General features: G+C 29.0%; 1 protein-coding gene across 1 annotated transcript in view; it reads right to left on the bottom strand.

Annotated features, from left to right (window-relative positions):
- Positions 1–6,422: 6,422 nt before the first annotated feature.
- The window catches only part of LOC121118759 (potassium voltage-gated channel subfamily B member 1), a 146,566-nt gene continuing 132,539 nt past the window's right edge, over positions 6,423–20,449 (bottom strand). Inside the window, exons 4-5 of the mRNA XM_040713349.2 lie at positions 16,952–17,083; positions 6,423–8,899 (exon numbers count right to left, since the gene is read on the bottom strand). Of these exons, the coding sequence (XP_040569283.1) occupies positions 7,976–8,899; positions 16,952–17,083 (1,056 nt within the window). The 3' untranslated portion in view covers positions 6,423–7,975. The remainder of the gene's footprint in view (positions 8,900–16,951; positions 17,084–20,449) is intronic.

Below are 20,449 nucleotides of genomic sequence, written 5' to 3'. Positions count from 1 at the left end.
TAGAGCAGAGATTTGGTTTTCGGGCCACTTGGTGCTATTCGGCCTTTTATACATTCGATACGGTAAACTCATGAACATAGCCTGCCTTTTGAAAAGCCGTTAGCTCGTTTAAAGAGATAAAATACTTAATAGAGGTTAGCTTCATTATTTTCATTTAAAGGGGATAATTTAAACCCCTCCCTAATTGCCAGTTCTACTTTGTGATTCGGGCACAATGTTTGTATGTAATGATCTCCCAATTCTTCTTTCATTATTCTGTGTAGGGCAATGTTTACAGGCGAACTGTCGGTACATATACATACCTCTTTAGGCTTCCGTAAAACAGTGAGCTCAACTTTATTAATGACAATGTATAAGGATTTTTTGAGTCCGACGGCAGTGGTTTCTTCAGATTCTTCTAATGCCAAGATTTAGAATTTTGAAACACCACCTTTGGCTGATTTTAATTGCAGAAGATCTTTCTCCTCCATTGTCTTAGCAAATAAGCTTCTATCACTTAAGAGGCTATAATATCGCATACTTCCATTATTTATAAGCTCTGTTATTTCTGTTAATCTGCTGCTCTTACTCTGTTAAGAAATGATCCCTTCCCCCGAAGTATCGTTTAAAAAGTTATTCCCTAGGTCAACATGAAGGACATTTTTATTAAAATTACTCAACTCCGCGTAAAACTTGAATGACTTCGCCCTGGCCGCGGTAAAATGTGCTGTCTGAAACTTTTTGACTAATTAATTTATTTGCGCAGATTTAAGTTTTTAAAATACAACATAATTGTTGTTTGTCGAGTTGACGATGTGTTCGTATTCTCGATTGCACCACCCTGCGTACGGAAGGAGGGTGATCATTATAAAACTCACGACATTGAATGCACCAAATTGTTTTTACAACGTCCCGTATAACGTTGACATCATAACCCATGTCTGCAAATCCCCATTTGTGCTCAGTACTCTCTGAAGGCATTCTTCTCTATAATCAATATGAATATTTTAAGCAGTAGATTTTTAACATGCAATCTCAGCCTGTTTTATTGACAAAATAATCTATAGATCTGTTTGTTCTATTGCGCAATCTCGCGTGTTTCTAACAAGAAAAAAGGCAGCCTGTTCATTAACGTAACTTTCACAACAACTCATTGTTACGTCAGTCGCACTAGGGCTTGGAAACGAGAGAAGAGAAGGTTTAAAACAGACAAGTACAGGCATGTGATTTATATGATTCTACAAAAACAAGATTGTGGAAAACATAGTAGCCTACTAATAACAGGAGCAAGTTAATGACAAGGTATATCAACATATGCTCGGCAACTTTGTCGGAATTAGCCGACTGCCGACGTGACTTCAGAGGGATGAAAACGTACCTGCTCAGCCTCATCAAACATATCTATCTACTATAATATAATATTATAGTACGTGTATGTTTGTATATCCACTAATAAAAATGCATAACCAGTGTAGTTATTTCACAAACGAAGACAGGTACAGATTTTAGGTATAACATAAAAGTTGTTTATAATTCTGATAATTAAAGGGCATATTTAATTATGACCGAACGAGATTCCTGGACTCTGGAGGGCAAATTTTCTCCCTCCTGATAAGTTGATTTTTTTTATAAAACAAGATCGATTCCCCATGTCTCAAATTCTTTTTTAAGGGTATGTGTTGTAGATTCGAAAATGCACCCAAAAAATTCAAAATCAAAAAAAAAAAAAAAAAAAAAAAAAGGGAGAATTTATATATATTAAATACGAATGAAAAAAGGGAGAACGTATATATATTAAATACGAATGAAAAAAAGGAATTATGAAGAGGATTAGGAAGTTTGTCTTAGTATGTATAAAATAACACGAAATAAAATATATATAATTCGGAGTCCTAGTATATATTTATAAAATAGAGATTGTATGTATGAACCCACACCATTAAACGTATAAGGGTGAAAATTTGCTTGGTCGCCTCTTTCGGACCTGGTCAAGCTAAGACGACGATTCTGATATTATTATTATTTTTTTTTTTTTGGGGGATGTCATTAAAGGGGGGCTTTTGCTATACCCAAAACATAAAAACGGTTTTTTTGTAGCTCAGGGAGAGTAAGTAAGGGATTGAAATATAATTCAAAAAAGTGATTGGCGTCTCAAAAAACAACTATACGGATAACTACGTTTTATTTATTTATTCAAATAAGTTATGGGCAAAAAATAAGTCTGTGAAAACTGCAATTTCGTTCAGGTACAAAAAAATGAACTTTCAATGGAATATTGGATTTGTAAATTAAATAAAGTTTTTAGTAGTTTGCATATAAATTTGAGACTTGAACATTGTTAATTAAAATTTCTGCGCTTTTCTGAAATTTGTTTCATTTTTTTTCATCAAACGTCAATTTAAGAAATATTTTATACTCTAGCATGACTATGGAATATTTTCAATCTCTGGAATATTTTATTAAACATATTTGCAATACTTGCAATAATGAACCAGTTGTCGCAGGTTATTTTTCGAGAACATTATTTAGTATCACTTTCTTGTTTTTAAAAGTAGGAAAAAAATATTGGTAGTTTTGTGTTTCTCTTTACAATTTCAATAAATGCTATTATTAACTATGTTTTTGCATTAATAAAGTAATAGATTCTTGATAATTTTTGGTGTATTCAAGCCTCGTATTCTAATATCTGCTCCTTAATACTGTCGTTAATATTTTACCAATTAATCCCAATTAACCAAAGGATTATTTTATATGGGCTCTATTAAAAATAAGGGCAATTCTTAAGAAAGATCATAAAAAATTCGCTCTGCCGTCACAATATTCGGAAAACATTCGCAACACCTAGTATTCCAATAAAGAACAAATGTTGATCTACTCTAATAGTTATCGTTCTTTTGATCACAACATGTTGTTATATACAACTTCCCTATTCCTATAACTAGCGAAACGAATCGTTTGGAGATCATAATAAAATACAACTCTTCCTAGTACAAAAATATCATGATTTTTTATTAGCTTCTCCATATTTAAAAATATTAAATACCTTCTCGTCTTTCCTTAATATTTCGATTATGACGGTTATTAGGGGGATTTGCAATCAACTTATGTTGTTTATGTGTGAAACCATTTTCCAAATAATGAGCATTTAGTCTCTGAAGTGTGGATTTCTCCAAACACATAAGGAAAGAGAAAGTTGTCCGATAAAATCTTGCTTAACCAATTTTCAATAATATTCTTTGATCTTCGACATTCATAGAGGAAAAATGTCCAAACACATTGAATTTATCACTCCATGGAGAAATAAAAGACAATTATACTCATTAATCTTGCCGATAAGAAACTTTTATACATTTGAATAGATTAAAACAAGGGACTTTTATTTTTTAATATATTCAAGGATCCTATAGAACTAGAAAAACCATGTCAAGCAAAACCTTTCATTTATTTGTCTTTCTTCCACATCTCAAATTATGACGTCTCCATATTCTGAAGTTAGGATATAAGAGATATCGTTAAAAAATAAAGAACAAAACCAGAAACGAATAACGATAATATAACCATAATATATGTAGTTGATCCATAGACGTCGAAGGAATGAATAATTAATATAAAAAAACAAAGCACGTCATTTATCATTAAACTCCCTGTTGGTTTATTCAAAATATTAATATTATATTTTTTATATATAAATTGAATTATTTCAACTTTTATTTATTTTGAACTACCGTTTTCGAAGGGCTTACCTCAAAGAAAAGTAAAACAATAAAAAGAAATAATAACCAGAGGCTTTTCTCGTTATTATGTTCATATAAGAAAATTAAAAAACATATCGTTGTTCTTTCAAATTCATAAATAATTATAATATAGAAGTGTTCGACATCTGGAATATCAATAATCTAGTTAGGATTATCATATACTTTTTCAAAATTTTATGACTGACATTTTCGTTTTTTCCAATTCTGATATGAGGTGTTTTAAAATGAAATAAGATTGGATTTTCTGAAAAAAAAGAACGGCTTTTTGATAAATAATTTGGCACTTTTTTGTAACTTTTGGGGTTTATATTTCCTAGAATTTGTCTATATTTAATACCAATTTTTTATGAAGTATCATTTCTCAAAAAGGGCTTTAGTTCAATTTTTTAAAGTCACTATCTAAATTATCAAAAATTTCGTGTGATACTCCATTTTTCACGGCTCAGATACTCCAACAATCCTGCTTACTGGTACGCCTGAAATTTTGTTCTTTACTTATGTTGTGTTGGGCCACAATTTATTATGGGGTAAATAATCTCTATAATTTTTAATAAAAGAAGGGTGTACCTTTAAATTATTAGTCAGAAAAATGAAATATCAGTCAAAAAAGAAAAAAGGTAAAGTCACAAAAGATAATACCCCTGCAATGAACAATCCTAGAACCGGCATTAATAAAATACCGTGTACGGAACAAATCAAAAGTACATGTAACATTATAGAAACAGAGTGTTCAAACCATTCTATAAGTTTTAGGCATTGGAGTATGTATCATTGATTTATAAACTAATAAATTATGGGTCAGACATGGAAATTTTAAATGAAAGTTGGTAAAGTTCCTAATTATTTTAATGATACAATACTTCCCAGCAAACCTTGACAATTGAGCTCAAATTAAATACAGAACTCTTGTAAAAACGATGAGAAGCCGATCATGGAATTTCATAGATTTTTTGTAGTACAATTTAAATATCCTTTTATAAAATTAAGTTTTATTTACGTATGTCAAACTACGTGTTCTCCATCCAATCGTATGAAAAAGGAAACAATCTTATTTTTTTCAGCTCATGAAAAAAACAAAAAAAAAACATTTTCAATCTAAAAATCTTCATTTTATTCCTGTAACCTTGATTATCTTAGTAAACCAGCTTAGCAGAACTTACTTTATCACGTATTTCAAAAAATATCTTTGTTGGACTCTGTGTAGATTGACAGGAAGTTGTTTGAAATAATTGGAATTTACAATTTTGACATTCATTACCAAAAATCTATAAAAACTCCATTTTTTTATTTTTGTGAATCAATTTGAGCACCATGAGTATAACCTTTAATCGGTTGCATTTCTACGCCAGTTCAATCCTTATATCCTGGGCCAACATATTATTCCAATGACATTTCTAGGCAAATTTTGGATGAAAATTTGCTATTAAAAAATTGAATCATCTATTGAGGGTCTTAAAATTTGCTAAAATAAATTTTTATGCTAACCGGTTATGCAATAAAAGTAAGTAAAAATGGCTGAGTTTGACCATTTGATTATTTACTTTTACTAAATATATTTTGAATGATAAAATTCAAATTATTTTGGAAATGGTGATTGCATCAAAGTTTTTAAACTCTTAATATGGAAAAATAACTCTCCCACTGACCACTTTTATTAATTAATTGATATATCATCTTCAATCTTCAAAAATTAAAAGGATGCATTTTGTAAGGTAATTAATCTGTCACAAACAAAAAATAAAAAATAATGCAAAAATATAAATAACAATTCAAAAGGCTTTTTTTTATATAAGATCAATTTATTATTAATATTATTTAGAAAATATTCCATTTAAAAAAAAAAAAATCATGTAACTAGATGATTATATAAAAAAACAAACAAAAAATCATTTGTTAGTAAAAAATAATATTCCTGTCTGTCGAACATTTTTTTTTATTTTACTAAAGATATATGAAAGTATATGTAAATATGTACTGTTTTTGTGGGACTATTTAATGAATAATTACACTTGTTAACAGCAAAAATATTTTGAGATCAAATGATCCAAACTGTAGTTATAAATGACTTTTCAAGTAATTTTTTTATAGACTCAGATTAATTTTGTTCTCAGAACTATATTAACTTAGGCTTTACTGAAAGCCATACGTAAGCAGGTCTATGATTACAGGGAAAGGGGGGATCTTGTTGTAAAGAAAACTTTTTTGTCTCAATTTTGATTTCTTTTGTCCCAATTTTGAAATAAATAAAATTCATTGTTGTTTGTTAATTTTTTGTTTTTTCTTTAAAAATTTATTTGTCAAATTTTGCAAAAACAAGGTTAATCTCAAATATTCTTGTTTAAAAAAGGTTATTTTTGTCATTTGTAATGTAAAAGTAATTTCTCTACATTTTTGTGGTCTAAGTTAAGTCCAACTACTTTAGGTTTTAAGTACGAATCAAGTCCAAATCCATTTTGTTCTAAGTAAATAAAAAAATGACTTGAGTCTAAACTATAGTCCAAAATCGAATATAAGCACATTAGGAGTTCCATTAGAGACATAGACCAAGTATATTTGGAGTCCCAAGTTTCAAATTCAGATCTTTTTGACAAATGGTAAACAGCTTTTCGTATATTTTTATCTATTTTTAAGATTCCAAGTCCATATTATTATGTATATTTGGGTCATCTATGCCTTTATTCTCAATTCTTTAGTTTATGTTGTTAGTCAAGCCAATTCCTAGGAGTTTTGTATTGACAATAATTGTTTATCCTTTAGTATTAATGACCTTGTAATATGTATAAGAGCATGACCGTAGCATGAACTTTACATGGGAGGTCATGTATAAATTTAAGACCTCCTATACTTTTCCACCAAAAATACTACAATTTTTTTATGCTTTCAGCTCCAATTGAGAACAAGCTCAAGATTTTTTTTTAGTGATTTTAACTTAAAACTATTAAATTAAGTATATACCCATTTCTGGATTCAATTTACTTAAAGGTTTGCTCAGATTGAAAAGCATCAATTTTCTTGCTAAAAAATATTACAAAAATAAAAAATAGTTTTAGAATCTTTATTCATTGAGAAATATTTATAGAATTTAAGCTGTGAAGCTAAAAAATATACTAAAAACTCTTTGAGCATTACCAGGAGGATTTTGGCCTGACTGTGATCTTTTTTGGAATTTTGAAACTCTATTTCTACTAATTTTAGGGTCTTTGGATCTTTGCTCATTCATAAAAAATGCTTGTCTTTGTTAACTAGTGTTGTTATCATAGGTTTTTTTTCGGTTTTGAGTTGAGCAACATTGAGTAAAGTACTCGTAGAATAAAAATAATAAAATATTTAAAATGGTAAAAAAGGTTCTCCTTTTTTCTTAGTTAGTTATGATATTTTGATAAAAGGTATAAAGTGACATAATCAAAATGACTTGCAACTTGTGTTTATAACATATCACAAACTTTGGATAATAATTATAATAAGGGCATAAATAAAGACAGAAAATATATATATATATATGTGGAGTAATGTGTGAGAGATAAAGGGAATGTAGCGAGGTTGATACAAAGGTCAATTAAAAAGTCATTCATTTACAAAAGAGACTAATACCAATGAGTTTTCGAAAAAGAGATAATCCCGATGAGCACAGATCCCTCACGTTGGTAGCCTGCTCTAAATTTGTAATTTTTTAGAAAATAAAAAACATCATTAACAGAGTTATCCATTTACTAGCATGAAATTTGACTCTGTATTTCTCTTTGACTCTTCTGAAAGTTGAGGATTGGTTGAACATTATTTAGTTTTTGTTAGGAATAATTCTTTTATAACCAACAGTTTGGAAGGATTGGCTTACTGCTACCAACAAGGTAAAGTTTGAGAAATGCAATACAGACCCCATTGCTCTTTCTTTTTTTAAAGTTCAAACGTCATATGCAGCAGAATTGATGAACTCCATGGTACATCATCAGGAGGGGATTTTCTTTACTTGGCGGGAGATCCTATTTTTTACTGACAGCTCTAGTCACTCATAACGTCATAATGTTAAATAGAATGACCTATTGTTTGTATGTACTAATGTATGCATGTATTTATGTTTTATTATTTGTAGTTGGAGGGAGATAAAATGGAGGAATAATAGGAGGACGACTTTGGGAGACGGTGATCGCAATACGAGGACACTGAATGTAACTCAGAGTAAATAGTATACATATTATCTCATACAAGACTTTATGTGATTCCATGATTTCCTTTATTGAAATTTAATGCATATTCGCTGTGGCCCTAGCACCCGCATTTTTAATCACTGTCCTTGGAATAGTGAGGTTATTAGCGGCTCTTGGCATGGGTGCTGCAGCCATTTGCTTAAACATGTTAAATTTTTGCATCGCCTTAAGTTCAGCGGATTGTGCTAAAGCGCGCTCCCTCTTCTTCGTGGCTACTTCATTTCTCCAGAGTCTGTTCTTATAGTAGGATGCAAAGCTATTCACTACGATTGGAATAGGAAGAGTCAGAATAAAGATCCCTGAAAGAGCACAAAGTCCTCCAACAAGCTTACCCATGTAAGTGGATGGACTTAGATCGTAGCCAACAGTAGTAATGGTCATGAGGCCCCACCAAAATGACTCTACAAATGTCCATGAACTAACAGGAGCGGGATCAGTGGAATTATGGGGCTCAGTATAGCTCTCCTTTTCGGCGAAATAAACAAGGCTCGAAAAGGTAAGAATGGCGACAGCTACAAGAAGCATTAAAAGTCCTAGTTCTTTGTAGGCTTGTTTTAGCGTGAAGAATAGGGACTGAAGGCCTGCAAAATGCCTAACGAGTTTAAATATACGGAGTATTCGCATGACTCGAATGAGTCTCACGATTTTTCCAGCTTTTCCAATGATTTGAATATCTTCTAATTGATGAAGGAAAATGGCGAGGTAAAAAGGGATAATGGCAAAAACATCGACTAGATTCATGGGATTTTTGACAAAGTTCCACTTTCGAGGTGCACACATGAATCGAAGAGAGTATTCCATTGTGAAAAATACTATAACAAAGGTATCAACGTACTCAATAATTATAATAAAAGGGAGAAACTCCTCTGTAGCAGTTTCCTCTTGGAATTCGTCCATTGTTGATATGATGAATGTGAGAGTAGATACCACGACCATTCCGAGAGAGAAAAATGCCATAAACTAGAAAAGAAAAGGAATAATTTCATTATTTGAGAGTAATTGAGATGGAAAACACATTGGATACAATAGAACAATAACCAAACATTAGACACAAATACTAAAGGAGACCATTTACAATAACGACAAAAAGAAGATAATTTTAAGATTGATATACTATAAGTTATATTAGAAAACAATATTTGTAATAAATTAAGATAAGATTTCCATCTGGATACTACAAAAATTTACCTTGTCCAAACAAAAACATATAAAAAGAGGGTCACAAAACTTGTTTTGCTTCGCTCCAAACTATGCGTCGTAGATATAGTTGATTTACTTTTAGATATATTAGTTAACATAATGGTATATCTTTAAAACATAAGTTGACTTTATAAGTTGACAATAAATTCGCACCCTATGGCATTTTTATTTAACGTGGGGCTATTTTAGTATAATTCATTTCCAAAATTTGTATGCTGGAATTTAAAAAAAATGACTGTATATTTTTTATCATCGATCTTAAAGGTAAGTAAAAATAAAACAATCTGAACCGTGAGTTATAAACATTATTTTTTCCTTCTTCTTCTAATCTATAGCTGATATATTATAGGCTAAAGATATTAAGGGCTACAGGTAAAGTTCGAGCCTATAACATATTGGCTATAGTCTGACTAAAGTAAAATATTGACGTGTTGATTGTATAAACTGTTAAACTACGCTTCTTACCACAATTTAAATAAGTTTATATTGTAATTACATTAGAATCTAGAATGTATTTTAAGTACTTTTTCGCTTTCAAATCTATTCTTTTTTTATTAAATCTTAGCTTTATCAATATTATATTATTATAACAGCTGGCATTTCGTTTCGTTCTTAAACTTCAAATATGACTTGAGTCTATCGGAAGGAGGATCGGAACATTTCATACTTAATAATAAATTACATATCATTAATGATATTTAATGAAGGTCGAGATATAGAATCATAGTTTCCAAACAAGCTAGTCTTTGAATATATTCAGAGTTAATTTTTTTCCTCACATATTTGTAATTATGGACTTCTTCTTTGTTTAGTAACATTGAAGTACATCTTCAAAAGATTTGAATATTTGAAATATGTTCATTTAATTGGCCAGATGAAATTTTTTAAAGAAAAAAAAATCAAATATCTACATAATTTAGAGCTGTTTTTCTCTTAAAAAGATTTAAATGAAAGCAAAAAGCTTATATATATTTTGATTTTATATATTTTTAAAAATGCAAAAAATATTTTAATTATTTCTGTATCTTTTTCTGAATTTGTAGAAAATGCTTTGTAACTATAAAAAAATGATTAAAAAACCTTGTATTTTGAAATTCTTAAATTCCTTATTTATAATCACAATAATAAAAATCACAGTTTGTTTTAAATTTAAGACACGCAACTTCATAAAGATAAAAACTGCACCTGAAAAAACTGATAATGTAAAAATCATCAAATATTGGTCGCTTGAAGAAATATTTTTTATAATTTTATCAAGCTGTCAATGCTTAATGATAGTAATTGATATGTTGCCTTTTGTAGATCTAAAAAAACCGAAATGGTGGAATATTAAGGTTATGTATATAAAATTTAATGAATAAAGAACACACCATCTCAATAAAAGGTTTTTTTTTTGACCGGTGTTACGTTACAAACCTTATTTTTCTTTTGTATAGTTAATTGTTACCTATAGGAACCTTTAAGAGATATTCAATCATATCTTCTAAACAGTAGAACAGAACCATTTTACAAAAAAAAAAAAAAGTAAAACTATTTAAGCTTATAAAAAATTAAACATTTTATTATGGATGAAATTTTTTACTTCCTACAAAAAGAAAAAAATACAAAATATGACAATTATTGAGTTAATTAACAACTCATTACTGCAATATTTATTTAAAAGCTACACTTAATAAGGTATATGCATTTTGATATAAATGTGCTTATTTTTCCATAATATTTAATTTCTTTTTAATGATAACTCTTAATGTTATGGGAGTTGTATAATTTTACAAATATATTACACAAATTATCAATGATCTGTTATGTAATATTTTATGCAACAATGGCAGTAAAATTCAATGCAATTATTTTTATATCAAATGAAAGTAGAATTATTTATATTTATTTACTAAAACTACAACGGCGCTATCTACATTAAACATTTATAGAAAAGAGAAAAGAGTCGACGTTTGCTCTACGAAAAGTGAGGATTTCGACGATATTAACTTACAAATTTGTCTGTTTTTTTTTTTGGATATCACTTGAATACTATATGAGAAATATATATTTTGACTATAACTACAGACCTCTAATCAAATATTTTTTGTCATATTCTAAGTAGTGTACACATATTATCAAAAGCTAAAATCTTTCATAAAATACTATTTATGACTCAACCAGTTAATAATTAAATGAAATTTAATTAATAATTTGAAAATTAAATTTTTTATTTTGATCATTTATTATAGCTCGAAGTTAGTTAAATTCGAATTAGCTCATGCTAAAAAATTGTTGAACAATTTGTTACTGTTAAATGAAAAATGATGAACAATTAAATGACTACTACTAATTAGGGTTTTTATATCGAGGAAAGTTGTTCTTCAGCAAAATCCAGGAAATTGCTGGTATGAGGTACTAAATAATTATGCATATTCTGAAATTTAAGTAATACATTTTTATATTTTAAGTTTTAATTATTCATTCGAGTGAGGTGCCAAATTTTTTATGCCTTCTAGACTATTAGGTGATGTAATAATTAAAATTCATTTTTTGGTTTTTTATAGGTGCTTCAGTAGGCAAATTTTTTGTTGATGCACGTTGAACATAATATGCACAGCATGAATAGTTGAAAACTTTATGGTAAGTGAATTTTTCAACTTTTGATTTAATGAATTACATAACAGAACTTATATTATTAAATAGTTAAATACTTTAATTACCAAGAATTTTTCTTTGAAGTAAAACCCTGATATAGAATCCCTAGTATATTCTGAGTTATCTAAATTATACTATGTTGAGGGAGATTGGAGACAGTTGACACAATGTATATTTGCAACACATCAATTTCCTCGAACATCAAAAATACTATTATAACCAAATTGACACTACAATGTACAATTCCATTATATTATAGGTTATGAAGAAACAAATGAATAATTTTTTTTTCAACATTCTTTATTTGGTTTATTTATTATATAGAACATACATATATTAATAAACCGGAGCAATTGCGTAAAAGTACATAAATAAACATTGCAGCATATATTAATGCTCCGGGGTAGAATTTCAACTAATATTATAAACATCAATCTTTAAAATAACAACAGTAAACATTCAAATTACCAATTATGATAAATATTTGTTGAAATTTCTTAACACTCTTTTAAAAATACTTCGATGATTCCGTGAAGTTAATAGAAGGCACCGGATTTCTTCACCTGTAAAATTTCATGACTCATATCTTGATTAGGAATTTTCATTCTGAGAGAGACATAGCAGTCTGAAGCTAACATGACGATACCTCTCAATTCATTCTCCGGAATAGGCTGATAGTTAGTTAGCCGGCTGGCGATGAGGGCTTTATTATTAAGAATTTTCAAGTCCAGAGCCCTTGTTACCTCAGAAGTTCCACCCTTCTTCTTCAAAATTCCAAAAAGAACAAGACCTTTAACATATTCTTCCCTATTCGTAGCCCCTTTTAGATTTATGGATAAAAAATATTTTAGGATATATATTGAAGGGCAGTCCACAAACGTATGAAGTGGGTTATTATATAATTTTCCACAATCCTTGCAGGGCCTAGTATATTTAATACAACCTGTGGAGATTTGTAACTGCCCGGTAAACTATTTATCATCCTTTATTCCCATCAGAGAAGACACTATTTTTCTTTTCCAACCCATAAGGAGGCCCAAACGCTTACTATGCAGCTCCCAGAGTTAATTCAAAGCTGCATCAAAGTTTAGGGGGACATTCTTAACGTGCCACAAGCATGACATTGAATAATATTTTGAAGAATTAACAAGTGGAAATCTTATTCTATCAACGTTGAGCAATTCTTCCGAATTTAAATTATGAACTGTTAAAATATATCGTGTGATTGTGTATTCTTCTAAAATTAAGGGGTCCTTTAAATTTCTAAAAAAATAACTATGTATTTTTTTTTGCCGAATTATATCCATGGTTGAGTCATTTCTAAATGCAAGGGTGGCATCCAAATTATGATTTGAGCTGGGCTTCAAACTGAAAGATCAAAGATGTAATTTTGTTGGTCAGATTAGTCCCCATCATAACCCAAATGTACAGTTATCGGTTCGTTATACTTCTTCTCCATTCTACTGCTAGATTTCTTGAAATATCTAATACAATTTGGAGTAAATTTTCGGGACAATACGAGATAGTTGGATTACTCCACCACCTATTTGGGATTTAGGTCCTTTCATGGCTTTGATATAATTCTTATGAAACAAACCATAAAGTCATTTTTCTTCTTCTAAAATGGTGTTTAGCTATTTTCAGAGTTGCTAGAGCTTTATATAAAATTAAAGGTACTACCAAATTGGTATGAAAGTCAATTCTTTTTTGAAGGTTTTCCAAAAAGAAATTCTTTTGTTGACAGAGGTCTGAATTTTGTTCCAGTTATCTTCATAACATCTCCTGCTACTCCATTTTATACCCCAAATTTCCACCATTCTTCTAACTTTAAAACTTCCGACGTTAATATCCTCTTCAGGCTTTCAGGAGCCTAAAGGTAAAATAGAGGTCTTATTTTTATTCACAGCCAATCCTATTTTTTCTTGAAACTTCCGAAAATAATTCAGTAATACTTTTATTCTGGGAATTAGCTGAGACTCAGAATTCCCCTCTACGGTTAAAGTTACATCATCTGCATACAAATCACTAATATCCTTAGATCCCTCAAAGCTAATCCCAAAGCCTGTGTACCTCTATGTAACACCTAAAACGAATTCTTCGATTGCAGCTATAAAAAGAAGTGGAGCCGAGGGGCATCCCTGACAACAGCTCTTTTCTAAAATGATTGGATGGCTTTTTATTCTATCCAATGAGATTGTTGAAGTGTCGTTATATAGCAAGGTACTTACGGGATTAAAAAAAAACGTTTCGGAATAAACTTTTTTTACAGATCTAAGAATTTGCCTATGTGAAATAGAGTAAAAAACATCGATTTGAATCATTATAATTTTCTCTACAGTTGATTTGACTTATTAAAATTCAAAATTCCCTCATGTGGATAAATTTAAAGTATTCTAAAGAAAGACATCATTTACTAAAAGTGTAGCATATTCTTATTTGTTATGTTTATATGTATAAACATTAAAGCATGTATGTTTATTAGCTAGAGTTTATTTGTGTTGGGATCTGATACAGTGTTTTTTAAGTTCTTAAGCTGTTTTAATTATTTTTTAATTCTTGAGACGATAATATCTAGTCTAACATAACTACTAGTGCGTGTTTCTGCCCATGAAATACTGAGAGTAACACGGATGAGTTGAGAGTTATAATTGTGATTACTTTAAGAAAGAGTTTTGAAAACGGAGTAAGTTCCCCTTATGTACCTTCTAGAAACGTACTTGGGAATTGTATTTATTTCCTTACTCTTATAGATGCTTCTAGTTAATCTAATAAAACGTCATGACTGTTCAGCTGCTCTCCTCTAAAATGTTGAAAGTTACCATGTAAATTTACGGTTACATTTTTTTTACAGACCGCAAAAACTTACAAAAAGTGTTGCAACTGTTCCTGGTCTCTCCTATATATATTTCTGGGATGAATTGAAAAGATCAATCCTCTATTGGCTTAACGGACTTAGCCCAGCGCAATCCAGCAACTGCGATATGCAGTACGAGAGAGTCATTCAGAGGCGTTTAATCTTGTAAGCTTGCTCTTGACAAGTTCAAATTGAATCCTTTTTTTATACCATGGTTGATATGTTTTTTTTATAATGGTAAAATAAATAACTTTATTTTCATAGTCTAATGCATTTTTTCCCATTTTTCTCACTTTCTATTTCGAAATGATAATAGATAAATTATGTGAGGATATGAACTCGTAAATACTTTGTTATGCTTATTTCTAAACATAAAAAAAGTTAATTTATGGCATATGCCTATAAATATATCATGGTGCAATTTTGTAGTAACAATTATGAATGTTTGACGGGAATAAAATAACTTTATATTATTTATTCATTTGAATGGGGCCTTGCAAGATGTACAATACACATATATTTTTTATTGTATATATTTATATAGGTCACAATATCATAAATTTTCTCAAGAAAACAGAATTGACTCAAATTGGATATGTGCTATTATAGATAATAAATCAGCTCAGAAATGAAATTTTGGATCTATGTTTCAATCCCATTTTGAGTTCTAAGAGATGAAAAAATTATCAATTCGATTAACATTTGATTAAATATTTTGTAATACAAAACCATGAAAGGTTAGTATAATGTATCATTAAAAAAACTATTGGTTAGATAAACAAAACTTATATTAATACTTTTGATATGAAAAAAAGTAAATCATCACTTTAATTTTTCATCTTAAAATTTTCTAAGTTTATGTAATTTCATTTTTTTGAATTTTTAACCATCTAAAGATAAAATAATTGTTAATCTTAATCTATAGAGTAGAAAATTCATATAATTAGGAGTCACAAACATTACAAAATTGTATTTGATTCTCATGATTGTTCCAAGGAACTGACTTATACCATGCCATGAATTGCCTTATCATGAATGCCTTAAATCATGGTTGCAATTGTCTTAAACCTTTTCAATGTTTCTGAAGTGCAATTTTACGTTAATCTCTGATTTAATTCTTGTGACTTTTACATATTGATTAATCTTGTGAATCTTATATTCTTTCCTTCGATCCCTTCATCTTTTTTCCGTTTATTCAAAAAAAAAAAAAAAAAAAAAATATCGCCCATTCATTTTATTTGTTCATTTCTTTGCGTTTGTTTTTTCATTTTTTTAAAGGAAATGACGTCAACATAAATTCTTGTACAAATATAGTTGGATACGAAAAACACTTATGACATCATTTCCTTATTTTCCCTCGTTACGTATGCAATATGCGCCCTCTAGCGAAAAAAGACTAATCTTAACAAAATCTGAAAAAAAAATGAATCACGTGGTCGCCATTTCACTACATGATTTTGCATTTGGTCTTGTGCAATATTTCTTTGGTGAACATGAAACAAGAAGCAATGAAATTACAGTTAAATGAATAACGTTTAAAGATGTTTTCAGTTTATTGCACAATTTTCATCTGTTCAGGGGCTCAAGAATTCTAAAATGAAGGGAATGCACGAATGCTCAATATGTAGTCCTACATAAATAAAATAATCAAGAATTTTTTTTTTGTAAAATAAGCCAATAAATGTTCATTCTAAACAAAAGTTTTGATTTCAAAATAAAAACTTTTTATTTCGTATTTGAAAAAGAAATTAAACTCATCAATAAAAAACAAAAAAAATATTGTTGTTTGTCAGTTGAAAAGTACAACTATATGTTTAATTTTTTAGTTTTATTGATGATATTTAATTACACGTAAACTTGATTTATTATCACATTTATAAAGGCAAATCACTTACATTTAAAGCATATTCATGAAAATAATATTGCTCGTTTTGATTAATTATTATTTTTTAAATATTTCAGAAGGCAAAAAATTAAGAATAAATCGAAAATTAGTCTTTTTTTATATAAAACTTTAATACTTTTAATGAAACAATATCACAAAAAAATGTCCTTTATGAAAAAAAGTTATAAAAGGAAGGGTTATTATAAAAAAAATCATTGTAACAAATTTTATTGAGCTATTTATTCACATTCCAAAAAAGTTGTTCCCTCAAAAAGTTTTCATTACCTACGCCTATAGTTTTAATCATTTTATAAAACAGATAAACATATTTGCTACATTTGAATGTTTCTCAATTATGTAGTAATCAAATGACCCACTTAAAATGATTATTTAATGAGGGATTATCTTTACTAATTAAATAAATGAATTTAAAAACCTGAGCCAGTCTTGAGGTCCAAGGATATTCTAAAACATTCCAAAGCCAGGAGCGAATCCGTCCCACAGTCGTATCTCCAAAGTTTTCCTCTTCTGCTTTCTCCTTTTCTCGTGCTTTCACTTTCAGGTCCCCCTGTAATAAGAAAAAAAGAAGAAAAACAGTGTACTGAAAAAATAATATTACGAATTTATGTATCATTGGGAAAATAATAATTCACTCCATCATTAATTATATGGCTTCGTAGTATGGAGTATGATTAACGTATTTACTTTAGTAAAATAAAAGTACTTTATACGTATTTTACCATTGTTTTCTGTTCTAAGGATTCCTGACCTTTGATTCCTTTCGTAAGATTTTTTACTTATTAAATTCTTGTATGTTACTCGAAGTAAAAAACTAGATGTCTGTTATTTTACTCCCAATATTACAATTGCCTAAGGATTTCACAAACATACAGATTCCTAAAATATTAATGCAGTAATCTTCCAGTTTTTTACCATCTCTATTAGTAAAGGAAGCTGTAATTTTAGAAAATAAATTTATACCATTCTGTATTTATTTGATATTTAAATTATTGTACTAAATTGATATATTACTTCACTAATCAATGATAATTTTTATAATATACTTTTAGAAATATCCAATATATATCAGTGTATGACAGTGTTATCTAACCATGAGTCGATTCTTATTTATAACAACGAATAAATTATAAGGGTCTAAAGAAGAGTGTTTTTTATATCATTTTTAGCTATAAAAAAGAAGTATCTCGAGTTATAGAAACTAAATGATTATTGAACACTTTTACATAAGCTTTATTATTCGAGCCTATTATTCTCTGATTGTCTTAGTGATAAAAATGTGAAAATTATTAGTCCCCAATTACTGGAAACTTAAATATCTCAGAAATTTGAAATTAGAGAAAAATAGAAATATGTTTGGAGTATGGACTCAAAGATAAATTTAATCCTTAAACCATATTTAGAAAGATAAATTTTCACCATATAATTATTCCCCTGTATTATCCATCTTTTATAAAATCATGTTATTTTTCATAAAAGGGTTAAAATAGACCAAAAATTGGATTAAAAAATTGTTAGTGTACTTAATGATATTTTTACCTTTCCTTTAAATATTTTTTTTTTTTCAAAAATGTATAATGAATATTCTATGAACCTTAGCCGATTTTTCTCCTTTTTATTTTTTCCCGAAGGTCAATTATGTTTTATTACATCAAAAAAAAAACAAAAAAACAACTATGTACATATGTATGATTCTAACAAAATGTCGGAGTTAATTTTGATTTAAATTAATCTTCCTTACGTTTGTGAAAACGAAAAAATAAAAAATGAGTAGATTAAAAGCTCACATTTTGTTAACATAATAAATAATTATACTTCCATTCCATAGATCCATATACATACTCGTACATAAATTATAGTAGGGGGGAGTGTTGATCAGGTATACCGGTACTAAAGATTAGACAGATTTACATTTTTTCGGATATAGGTCGGTTCGGATCTTATGAAGTAAATATTTGAGTAAATTTTGACTACTCGAAATTTTGGGTGCAGGTCCTACACCAAAGATAGACAGATACTTGTTTCGAATTGTATGACATCTTATACAAAGTTTGGACTCTAATAAAAGAGGACCTGGATTGAAGTTACATTTTTACTGATTATTGGTGACGAAACATTGAATAACTCAATCTTATTACTATTATTTTTATAATAACCTTGGACACGTCATTACCTTTATTGTATCTCAAAACCTGGCCAGTAGTTAGCCAATTCTTCCAATTACCATATTATTAGTCAATAATAATTGATTATTGATCACAGCTTAATACGAAGTTGTTCAGATCCAATCAATGTCTAGAACTGAGACTGATGGATTGAGGAAAAGAAGAATAAAACATAGACAACTCAGAAAAAATACAAACATAGCGGGACTACAAAAAATTCAAATTAGATACATTTAAAAAAAAATTTCCTTCCCTAAGGTTGTGTTAGAATATAAAAACTAAAAGTAATATATATACCTAGATATGGCACATTTTCGTTTTAGTGAGTTAACGGCGTGTGAAATAACCACGCAATATAACTGTTTCTGTAGATTTTGCTTCAATCTCTATGTTCGATATAGATAATATAAATTTTTTTGTAAGTGGATGAAGTATTAAGCAATACTATAAGCTCTTTAAGATCCGGGATTTCCAATGAATATTTTTATGATCCGTACGAGTTCGAGTACCCAAAGCTAGTTCGGATATCAAATCTTTGGATCAGGCTCTAAGATCCTATCTCTATCCGGTACTATAGTGGTATCAATAAAGTTCTAAATATGATATTGGACGAGCACAAGACTATTTCTAGTTGAAATCTGATCTGAGTTTTTTCTTTTTTTACAGCTGTTAACATATTCTTTTATTATTGAAGAGATAACTTCAAAGTATAAAGTAATCACTAGTGCAATAAAGAAAAGGAGTAACACTGATGATTTGTTGAAGAGTTATAAGTGTAAGTCCTTGTTAGACTAGGAGTAGAATTGAAGATCAATTTTGTAGTCATTGTTAGATATGGAGTGGGATTTGTGATTATTTTCTTCATCTCATAGCTGTTTGCAGTGAATTTAATAAAACGTCATGATAGCTTAGCTACTCTCCTTAAAAAAAAATCAAATTCATAAGGTGAACAAGTTAATTATTGGTTTTATTTACCATACTGTCACTTCATATTTTTAAAACTATACCTATTGAGGTACTGAAATATTTAAAACAATACAATACGGAATTTGCACTGGAACAGGTATACTTTGTCATATAAAAAATTGACAAACCAATAATCTCCCAAATTTCTTAGCCCCCCCTCACGTTATAAAATATTGTCTTTTATGATCCATCAATACAACTATCCTTTATAAAAAATCAAGAATAGAAATTCCCTTTAAAAAAATCCTCACATTTTTGACCTTATTAACAAAATTAGCAAATTTGTTTTTATATGTTCAAAAGATGAGTTTTGAAAAGTAGTGAAATACTCATACTTATTTTGGTACCAGAACCGGTACAAGATTATTGTTATTCAGTCTGCAGTAATAAACATCGGCTATGGAAAGGGGTTGAAACAAAGATACAATAATACCCAAGGATAATAAATTAGAGTCTCAAAACATATGAATTTTTGAAGATGGAAAGTCACTTGAAACTAATTTTTTTAGTTATTTCATGTGATATGAGTTGTTTTCACTGACGAGCTTCGTCTAAAAACGAATTAAACTCATATGACAAGGTATTGCCGTATATTATTTTATCTTTGAGTATAAAAGTGTCTTATAATTTGACCGTCAGTGAGAGGAAATACCTTGATTGGTTATTTTTTATAATAAACCTAAGGTTTGAATATCTAGAGTTGTAGAAAATATGCCCTACCGATATGATAGAATAAAATAAATCGAAAATTAACATCGTAGCCATGACAAATTGAATTATGTTTG

This window comes from Lepeophtheirus salmonis, chromosome 5 (assembly GCF_016086655.4).
Source record: "Lepeophtheirus salmonis chromosome 5, UVic_Lsal_1.4, whole genome shotgun sequence".
Lineage (NCBI taxonomy): Eukaryota > Metazoa > Arthropoda > Copepoda > Siphonostomatoida > Caligidae > Lepeophtheirus > Lepeophtheirus salmonis.
Note: the sequence above shows the minus strand (reverse complement) of the source record. Positions and strands in the feature narration are given on the sequence as shown.